The following is an 11,270-nucleotide window of genomic DNA, read 5'->3' as shown; positions in this document are numbered from 1 at the left end:
TGTGTGTGTGTGTGTGTGTGCGTGCGTGTGAGCATTTCTGAGCCAAACTCATCATCAAATCATCTGTGCCCTCCTACAAAAGATCATCCCAGCTAGACTTGTTGACTGGGGACTTCCTTCAGTGGAGGAAGGGCTGGGGAGGGTCTTGAGACCCTCACTCAAGTGTCTATCCCTTCTTCCTAACCAGTTGTATGCAATGCCCTTAGTGCCCTTGGCTTCAGAGAGAGTTAGATGACTTAAGTGAAGAAGGACAGGGGACAAGGGGACCATCTACATGGCCACAGGGGAGTCTATAGAGGAGTCCATGGAAATAAAATCCATGCTAGGCTGAGCAGACTTTCCTCTTAGTGTGGCTCCTTCAGGGCCACCCATGCTCCTGCCTGTAACCTCTCACCACTCTCTCCTATCTGGAAGCGTGACAACCTCTGGGCCTCCCAGAATGAACTCGGATGGAATCACACCTTGCTTTACAGTTGGACTTCAGGAAGAGGGGTAAATGTCTTCCTCAGGTCAGGAATTTGAGAGGCAGGCATCATAAAAAGACCTAAAGATGGGCTCTGTTGTCAAGAATTTACAACCATCTAACCTCAGAAGTTTTTCTGTGTTACCACAACTTCGTCTTTGGAGCTGATGCTGGCCGCAAAGCTGGAATACTCACCTCCAGTTCCTTGGTGGCCTTGCATCAAGAAGACAGTAAGACCAGCAACAGAGCTGACCCAGCTTTGCCATTTGTTTCCCCACAGCCCCTGATCTTAAAGCCAGTACTTGACAGGTGAGTTGCAGGCAGAGAAATAGTTTCCTGTTGACCGAATGTCAGAGCGATGAATAACTGGATTCGGGGACAACTCAGACCAGCTAGAAGCTTGCTGAATGCCAACCACGCTTTCCACGGCTGTCACCTGCAATGGAGACTTATGGTCCCAATCACAGGCCACACCTATTACATTCCCAAGTAACAATCACAGAAGTAGACTAAGTAGGAGAAACAATGGAGCCATTAGATAAGGTAGAGTTAGCTGCTACCCTAACTATCAACAGCACCTCCTGACAGTATGGTTGTGGCTAGTTTTCTGTACCAGGTAGATATTATCTACACATATAAATTACATTTTTAAAGTGCAGCTTGTGGGGAGCACACCGCCTCCTACACCCACGGAAACAAATACTCATGTTAAAGCTTCTGCCTCCCAGTCAAGGCATATTTAGAATTAAAATTTTTTAGAAAGTGGTTATAGACATTATATGTGGAAGGAGATGACTGGCTCCCAAGAGTTGGCCTCTGACCTCCACCCCTCATGTGTAACTTTTCACACACATAAATAAATCTAATTTTTAAAAAAATGTTTGTAACCTTATGCCAGGGCCTGGAGACATGACTCACCAGTTAAGAGGCCCTTGACAGCTGTTTTTGCAGAAGACCCAAGTGTGGTTCCAAGCACTCATACTTGGGAGCTCACAACATCTTATAACTGTAGTACACCCCCCACAAGCATACTGACACACGTAGTTTTTACAAATAAAAAATGTAAAACTCAAGCCGGGTGGTAGGGAGGCAGAGGCAGGCAGATTTCTGAGTTCAAGGCCAGCCTGGTCTACAAAGTGAGTTCCAGGACAGCCAGGGCTATACAGAGAAACTCTGTCTCGAAAAACCAAAAAAAAAAAAGTAAAACTCATATATGCCAGATGAGCTCACTTTCCCCAGTGGATTGCATGGCCATGTCATGAAGCTACAGATCCAAGAAAAGGATGCCAGTGTATGTAACAATGACTGTTACAACATGTAATGAGTTGACATGCCCCTTTAAAAGCTTAATACCCACTCCCAGAGGCAGAGTCTCCTAAGACCTTTACTGAAATTTTCACTTAGCTACATAGTATGTGGCACCAAACACCATTTTTCTTTTGTTCTTGTTTCCACTCTGCTATGGAGATTTATTTGTAGTTGTTAGAAAGTGCTCCCCTCCCCCAGACCCCACCCACAGCTGCCCCCCCCCCACCTATATGGTCACCCCACTTCTGGCAAGGGGTGGGAAGAGCTGTTTTACAGTGTGATTGTGTTGCCTTCAGAGAGTTGGTGGGAGGAGGCTTGGGCATCTCATTCAAACTCACTCTTTCCAAGACCTGAACCTGGAAGGTCAGGTTCTCTGAGTGATGAATGCTCAAGAATCTTGGGAGTTCCTGGTGGCCACGTGCAGCCATGTGGGTGGAGAATGGGGCCACCAAGCATCTAGGAATGAGCCTGGGCGGTGCAATCTCACTGCGAGCCCGCAGCGTTCCTTCCTATTGTTCTGTGTGACACTGAGTTTCCCCGTTAATAATCCCCTCTGTGCTTGCATAGCTCAGAAGAGGTTTTGTTATTTGTAATCAGAACGCTCTCATACACCGCCTCTTGCACTCCTAGGCAGCCTTTGCCCCGGATGGTTCACACTGCAAGCACTTCGAACAAGCTTGGTGATCTAGTTTGCAAAATTTGCATCAGAAGAGAAGTTAGGATGCTAGAGGAGGGTAGTGTCATGGAGGCCACTGATTGACAGTGGCAAGAAATGACAGTGCATTGGTTGGTGGGTCCAATGAGAAGGACCCTCATAGGTGCATATATTGGAGTGTCTGGTTCCCAGTTGGTAGACTATTTAGGAAGGATTAGGGATGTTGTCTTGCTGGAGGGGATACGTCACTGGGGGGAGTGGCTTTGAGTTTTCAAAAGACCAATCCATTCCAAGGCTCCCTCTCTCCCCTTTCAACCTTTGGATCAGGATGTGAACTCCCAGCTGCTGCTCCAGGACCATGCCTGCTTGCTTGCCATCTCACTAATAGTCATGGATTCACCCTCTGAAACTGTGGGCAAGTTCCCCAATTAAATGTTTCCTTTTATAGGTAGCCTTGATCCTGATGTCTCTCCACAGTGACAGAATAACTAAAACAATAACCTTACATAAGAGGGATTATGTTTGTTTTCTCTTTTCTACTGTAACAAATTGCTGTAATTTGCAACAAAAATGTAGAAACTCAAAGTTCTGTGGGTGGAAGTCAAAGGCAGGTGTCCCTGTGCTAAATCCCTGGGATTTAGATTCTTGCTAAGGTTTCCATCACGTAGACATCTATGCACATTTTCTGTCTCCAAGATGTTGCAGCTTTCCTTGGTTCATGACCTCCTTCCTCCCCGTGCAAAGCCTATACTAGTCTGCCAAGTCCGTGTCACACTGCAACCTTCTGGTACCATTGTTTTCCCCTCCTACTTGTAAGGACCCCGTTATTACCTGAGTCTGGGATAATCCAGGCTGATCTTTAACTTGAGATCATCAAATGAGCAACCTTAATTCTATCTGCAGCATTCATTTGTCCTTGCTATGTCATGACATACCCACATGGACACCTGGACACTTGCTGGGCAGAAGGTATAGGCTTCCCATTCCCCATTCCCTGGAAGAAATGGAGATGCAAGGGAGGAGAGAGGGGAGTTCGCCATGCTTTAGAGAGAGGAGAACCAGGCAACCATGTGAGGTCTCATGAGGAGCTGTGGGCTGTGGCCACTCCCATAGGTGGGTGGCCAGAGATGTTTAGCAGGGACTAGATTCAACTGACCGAATAAAGCTGGGGCAGGTAGGTGGAGCAGGGCTAAGAGTAATGATAAGGGCACGCTTTCCGGGTGGGAGAGAGTAACACCCAGCAATTGTGCCAAGAAGACAAGTCGAAAAGGAGCAACTGTGTGTGTGTGTGTGTGTGTGTGTGTGTGTGTGTGTGTCTTTTATCCATGGATTCAAGGGAAGCTGGGAGAGGGCTGATAGTTCCAGAGCATAGGCGGGATAGTGAAAAGCTACACACAACAGCTTACCACAGGAGTAAGCAGGAAAACAAGGAAAGAAATGAAATAGTCACCTGGACCCTTAGCATGCAGACCTAAAGGGTTGCCTATAGCAACAATCCCTGCTGAGGCAGCAGCTGATGCCTTATTTTATAGGCAGGGGCTGACTGACTGGTGATCTGTAGCAAGAGGCATACTGCAGATAACATTCACAATGTACTAGGCCAAGCGGTTTATTAGAAATAATTTCAAAGGGCTGTTGCAGAAATACAGTTACATTAAACTAGGCACAGCATTCAGGGGGCTGATGTATGAGGATCACGAGTTCAAAGTCAGCCTGAGCTTCAAAGCAAGCTATTGTTGAAAAAACTGAAATAAAATAAAATCTGTATGTGTCTAGCTTTCCCCATCTGACCCTCTGCCCCCACCCAAAATCCTGTACCTGTTACAGCGTGAAATTTCATTTACGGAGGAAGTTATACAGGGTTCCTTACTTACTAGTAATGCTAGAATTTACCTTAACTTAATGGCTATCATTCTCTTTTACATAATGGTCACTAACATTCATCTTAATCTAGCTAAAATGAAATGAATGAGAATCTTTTAAATAAATACAACTTTATGTGAAACTAAAAGTTTAGAAATAATTGAGTATTTATTATAAATATTCACATGTACTGAGCATTTTATAGAGCAGCCTAAGATTACATGTTTTCCTTTAAGAAGATTCAAAGAAGCTGAGGAACTGAGCTCCGGCTTTATCGTACGCAAAGAGGCTGTTAAAAGGTTTGATTTCTGCCACTTTTAAATCTGTAAGATACATAAAATTCTCTTTCAATTTCGTAAGAAAACCATCTTAATCTCAGCGTTCTTTAAATGTTAGCTGTAGGTCCTACATATAGGAAAGCGACACTACAGATCCATAGAAAGAAAATCAAGGAGCTATTTCTCAAGTCTTTCCACCAGGAAGCCACAGTGACTCGGTGACTCAGCACTCTAGAACGTAACCCAGGACTCTGGTTCTACAAGCGCTAGCATGCCGCAGACACCAGTGAACCATCTGCCTGAGCTCTAAATCTGAAAAACAAAGGCTGCTAGGAAATGATGTGACCGGGCGAGAGATGGCTGCTACCAAGACAAAGCATGGGGATAACATGATGCAGAAAAACAACAAGGGTGACTTCATTACTCAGAAGATGTGTCTTGGGCACCAACCCTTACAGATGTGCACTTAATTCTTTGTAGAGCCGAAACTCGAACAGTTGACTAAGTTGATGATTTACACAGTCTAGAGACTTCCAAATGCTATTACCAAAACTAAAGTCAGCCTGAGGACATCCGTGCTACACTACACTCACAAACTCAGAAGTAGGATGTCTCTCAAGTGTCTACCCATGTGTCCTCATCCTTTATGTGTCTCCAGGTGGACCCTCTTCACAGTTCGTTTTCATCCATTTCTGAAGGAGAACTTCTGTGGGTGAAGTATGAAGAATACACCCCATCCTCTGGTATGGGACTCTGTGTTGGCCAGGTGTTTTCTTGCAAGAGAGGTCTTGGAGACATGATAAATTGAGTCTCAAAAGATTCCACCGACTCTCCGTCTTCCTTCTGCAACAGGAACTGATATTCTCCAAACCTGAGCATACACTTGTAAGGCAGGTCCATTTTATTGAGATAGCCGAGCTCCTGGTTATCCACCATCAAACTGGTCTTCTTGCTCATGTTTTTAATTTCAAACGAGAGAACGGAGCTGTTGAACTGTTTAAACGGCTGTAAAACAAACTGAACTCGGGAAACCTGTTTGTCCTGAAACGTATACTGGCACATGTTGGAATTCCGTCCAAATTTCACTACTTCAATGGAAGGAAACTTCTCTTTGCTGCAAAACCTTATTGATTTAAATACCCCACTTTGCTGGCCAGGATGGTAAATGGTCATCTGGAGACAAGTGACCGTCTCCTCTGTATCAGCGTCTTCAAAGGTAGACATGACGCTCCCCGGCCTGCAATGGTCAAAGCATCCAGTTAGTGCAGGCCGTACTGCCCTCTCTAAGAGTATGCTCAAAATGTGGTAGGGAATCCTACGCTAAGAACAATACTAGCCCTTTCCTCTTGCTGTGTTTCGTTTCTCCTTTGCCCAGCCTTATAATGTGGACAGTTATGAGATTGCTCACGGTACAGTGGTTTAGGGGAAGCAGAGGGAAGTATCACTCATTTAAATAGTGATGCAAACCAAAAAAGATATGATGGTTGTAATTAAAAAATGAAATCAGGTATGTCATGGTGAGAAGTTAAGACAGAAAGATCATTAGTTCAAGCCCAGCCTGAACTACCTAGTGAGACTACTAAAAACAAACTGGTTTGGGTTTTAATATCCTCAGAGGAGCTATATACAAATAAAACCTACAGCCTATTAATTCTATTGTAACATGATTACTATAAATTGTGAACTCTTTTTAAAATAAGAAACTTAAAGGTTATAAACAGATGGCTGGAGAGATGCAGCAGCTGTTAAAAGGTTGCTCTTCCAGAGGAAGAGCCTGGTGAGATTCCTAGCACCTACATGGTGGCTCACAACCTTCTGTAATTCCAATCCCAGGGAATGCGATGCCCTCTTCTGGCCTCCTTGGGTATTGCATACATATGGTACACAGACATACACACAAGCAAAACATCCATACACACAAAAAATAAAAATATAAGGTAAAAAATTTTTAAATGCTAAAATTAAAAATAATTGCAACCATATCACTTTATATCATTAAATTAAATTAATTTATATTAAATTAAGTCTTGAATTTCTAGTAGTTTTGCTTTGACATTATGTTTTTAACAGCTCCTGAGAGGCCACTCAGTACCACAGCCTTTGCTGGTACCGGAGCCCACCTAGATCTCACTATACACCAGAGCACTATAGTACAAGTAGGAAGGGATGCTATATACAGGATTACAACAGAAAAGAAAATTTCATTTCTTAATTTTCCTGAAGCTATCTTGATACAGAACTACCATAAAAACAACGACAACAACAACAACAATAATAACAACAACAACTAAGTTTTAAAACCACAGGCAGGCAGATTTCTGAGTTCGAGGCCAGCCTGGTCTACAGAGTGAGTTCCAGGACAGCCAGGGCTACACAGAGAAACCCTGTCTCAAAAAGACCAAAAAAAAAAGTTCAAAAAACAAAAAGCATTTAGAAACAAATCTCTCAATTCTAATCTTTTATCTTTCTGTTCCAGAATGAACCGCTCACTAAAAGCTGCCTTAAACCTTATAAACAGGCTCTCCACACAAGCATGATTATGTGAACATGCATACACACACACACACATGCACACACGCACATGCACGCGCGCACACACACGCGCGCACACACACACACACACACACACACACACGCACGCACATGCACGCGCACGCACGCGCGCTCACATGCACGCGCGCGCACGCGCACATGCACACACACACGCACATGCACGCGCGCACACACACGCGCGCGCACACACACACACACACACACACGCACCTGCACGCGCACGCACGCGCACGCACGTATCTCTACAGAGAGTAATTTCTCTTATACAAATAGAAATACATTATATTCCACTCTGGGCCTTGACTGCTCCATGCTTATTGGTGGTTCTTTGGTTTTTTGGGTTTTTTTGGGGTTTTTTGCCATAGCCACACACCACCTTCCACCGAGTGTGGTGAAGGCCGCACTCAGTAGCTGCTGACTGTCCACTGTGGCCTCTGAATGACCCTCACTTGTTTGTGTAGTTCGATTCTCTCTGCTTATGTCGATTTGGGGCTTGAAAAGCAATAACCTTCAATAAGTATTTTGAAATGGCATTTTAAGTTTATGTTCATTGGTGTTTTGCCCGAATATCGGGGTATCTGATTCCCTGAAACTGGAGTTACAGACAGCTGTGAGCTGCCATGTGGGTGCTGGGAATTGAACCCAGGTCCTCTGAAAAAGCCACCAGTGGTCTTAACCACTGAGCCATCTCTCCAGCCCCCGTCAATGATGTTTTATAATCAAGTGAAATTTATAGTTGTACTGCTTTTTTTGTTTGTTTATAACAAAGCAAAAATAGGTTATTATTAAAGTACCATCTATCTTAGACACTAATATCAAAACTATCATGGTTTGAAAACAAAAGCCGGAACTGTTTTCACGACCCTTCTGTATCCCAGATTTTACTCTATTTGTGTGTGTGTGTGTGTGTGTGTGTGTGTGTGTGTTTTGTTTTGTTTGTTTTGGTTTTGGTTTTGGTTTTGGTTTTGGTTTTTCGAGACAGTGTTTCTCTGTGTAGCTCTGGCTGTCCTGGAACTCACTTTGTAGACCAGGTTGGCCTCGAACTCAGAAATCNGCCTGCCTCTACCTCCCAAGTACTGGGATTAAAGGCGTGCACCACCACTGCCCGGCTCTATTGTTTTTCTTGACAGGGTCTGTGGCGATCTGAATGGGAATGGGCCCATAGATTCAGATGTTTCAATATTTGGTCTCCAGTTGGTGGAACTGTATAGAACTGATTAGAGGGTGGGGGCATTGTTAGAAGAGGTCTAGACATGGAGGGTTGTGAGGTTTCAAAAGCTTACTCTGTTCCCAGTTAATTCTCGCCACCTGGCAGCTGTGCTTCAGTGTGAGGTGCCGTGCCAAGCACCCTCACCTGCTGCCATGGTCCTCGCCATGAAGGCGTGGACTCTTTCCCTCTGAGACTGCAATCCCCAGATAAGCTCTTTCCTGTATATGGAACCCTAGGTCACGGAGTCGCATCCCAGCAATAGAAATGAACTAAAACCAAGGCTCAGTATCTAGGTCACTTCGTTCTCCGCTTCCTACCCAAGGCTGTCTGCTTTTCAGACATTAATTTTCTCTTTTTTACAAAGTTGTGCTGCTAAAACCAAGCTGCATGTATTTATCCCATGAATGACAGTCAAGCAAAATGTCTTTCGTTACCTTATATATTAATCTTTAATTTTAATTTTACATCCCTATCTCTTGGGCTTTATTGCAGCACACTCAACTGCCTAGCAAGGTAAGAGATCCTCCAGTGTAAGCTAAAAACAAAAACAAAAACAAATAAAAAACAGCAAAAGGAATCCTCAAAGGCTTGGGCCAAACACGTTAAAAACAATCAAAACAAAAGCCAGCAAGAACTAACTACCATGCAGTGGGTGGAACTGACTAAACCAGTTCATGCTGTCATTTGAATACACTTTCATTATGATAATCGAGTCTCGTGATTCAAGAAGCAGACAGCATGAATGAGAATAATTACCCTAGGTTATGCAATGATACAACTAGCAATTGATAAAAAGAATTTGTTGTTGTGAATCTTGGGAGACATCCACTTTCCATCTATATTCCTTGTTTGTTTAAAAAATGTATACAATAAAACTGCTTTATACATGCAAGTGAAAAACATGAGAATAAAATGAGGAACTTGGGAGACGGCTCTGTTGGTAAAGCATTTGCCTTGCCAGTTGGAGGGCTGTGCCTAGATTTCCAAGATTCACATAAAACACTGAGGAGCATGTCATATACCTGTAATCCCAGGGCTGATAAGAAAGGAGGCTGAGGCTGTGACAAGCAGGTCCCCAGGGGCTTACAGGTCACCTAGCCTACACAGCTTTGCAAAGTGTAGGCCAATGAGAGGCCTTGTTCCAAAGAGAGTAGTAGATGCCTGCTAAATAACAACTCACCCTAGCTCTGACCTCTACATGCACGTGCAAACATGCATGTGCATACACACACACACACACACACACACACACACACACACACACACACTTTTTAAATAAGAAGCAAAGAACTTAAAACTAAAAAGCAGGAACCACCTCCATTTTGTCCAGGAAATGGTTCAACTCCAGCTCATCCTTGGGCTTTGACAAGTTCCATAAAAACTATATTAAAAGAGAATTTTTCCAACAATGGTGTTTTGGTTGAGAGCTAAGTATTGTTTTGTATGCTCTACATAACCTGTGAGTTTACAGTTCTCTCTTTTAGTATCCATGTCAACACAAACAAACAAGTGTGGAAGCTAGGCAGACACTTACTGCCAAGCAAAGGATTCAAAAATCACCATGCAGTTTCGCCTTCCTTCATTATGTCACCTCCCTTGTCATAACAGCAGCCCCTTAAAGAACCACTACTCCAGTCTGAGTGTCAGAGTGTCAGAGGTGAGTCCCTGCGATTCTTGTGGCTATGCTATGTATTACTCCATTCTAGGCTGAGAAATTCATTCACCTCTCAGGAGGATGAAATGGCCACAGACTCTTGAGAGTTAGAAGGGTTTCTGCTTATGGTACACCTCTCATATGTCAGGCACAGTGATGGGTCCTTTGCCTGTGTCATCTCAGCTTATCTTCAAAATAGCTCCATGAATGGCCCCTTTACAGGTGAGAGAGATGGAGCTACTAGAATTTAAAGAGTGGGTTCCACTCCAAAACAAGGTGCCAAGGCCAAGGTCCAGACCCAAAGGCGATGTCTCTCAGCACTCCACAAACTGCCTCCCTTCCAGGGTTCACAGTTATACTTTGCAAACTATAAAAGTTAAGAGAAGAGGACCTCAGACGCATGTGCTGCAGCCAGCGAGCTATGAACCTGGACACCACACCACTGTTAAGGAGGGAAGTGCGGCTGTTTGTGCTGCCTCATAACAGGATGTGAACTTAAGCATTGGCTTACTGCAAAAGCTGATCACCCTTACTCCTGCATGCGAGCACAGGCCTCCCATTTACTGGCAACTCTGCTGGTTGGTTGGAGAGTGGAGAAGGCAGAAAAACAAACTATCTGTTAACTTCCAGAGGCCCAAGGACCGTCTAGGAAGTAGCTTGAACCCTTGTCACTTCAGTATTCAGTAGAAAGACAGAAACGAACAATTAACATAACAAATTTAAGAGTAGTAGTTATATTTTGTTTGTTTGTTTGGTTTTTAAGCCACTGGTGTGTAAAGGTTCAACAAAAGTTTTTGAACTCTGCTGGTTTTAAATACCAAATACACAGAAGGCCAACAGACTCTGCAGTAGTAACAATGTTTGTCTTGGGAAGGGGAACCAAGGGCCAGGGGAAGAAGAAAGATTTCTCAGGGCACACCCTGCATCTTTGGAATTTGACACCAGGTACACAAGAAGATCTGTTCAAATATCTAACAATTTTTTTCTTTATAAAACCCATAAATCATTATATTTTTGTGGAATAAAATAGAATTAGCGATAGTAAAATATTATTGGCAATGGGTGTGTTACACAGTATATTACTCTGCTATCTGACATCACAAAGTTGTCAAACATGAACATCTGGGGACCAGTAATAATCTGTTAACAAAGAAACTATTATAGAACAAGGAGAGAAAGGAAAAACAAGTTCTGCTAACAGACAGGAGCCAAAGGCATGGCTCTTCACCCCTACACACACACACACACACACACACACACACACACACACACACACACACACACAC

At 43.7% G+C, this 11,270-nt stretch overlaps 1 protein-coding gene across 3 annotated transcripts in view; it reads right to left on the bottom strand.

Moving 5' to 3' along the window:
- Window positions 1-4,018: 4,018 nt before the first annotated feature.
- The window catches only part of Tifa (TRAF interacting protein with forkhead associated domain), a 9,720-nt gene continuing 2,468 nt past the window's right edge, over window positions 4,019-11,270 (bottom strand). For all 3 annotated transcript variants that reach the window (XM_029537793.1, XM_029537792.1, XM_021196767.2), the window contains exon 3: window positions 4,019-5,804. In XM_029537793.1, the coding sequence (XP_029393653.1) occupies window positions 5,237-5,791 (555 nt within the window). In that variant the 5' untranslated portion in view covers window positions 5,792-5,804 and the 3' untranslated portion in view covers window positions 4,019-5,236. The remainder of the gene's footprint in view (window positions 5,805-11,270) is intronic.

The sequence above is a fragment of the Mus pahari genome, chromosome 4 (assembly GCF_900095145.1).
Source record: "Mus pahari chromosome 4, PAHARI_EIJ_v1.1, whole genome shotgun sequence".
NCBI classification, from domain to species: Eukaryota; Metazoa; Chordata; class Mammalia; order Rodentia; family Muridae; genus Mus; species Mus pahari.
The sequence above is the reverse complement of the archived record's forward strand: the minus strand, read 5'-3'. Positions and strand labels throughout refer to the sequence as shown.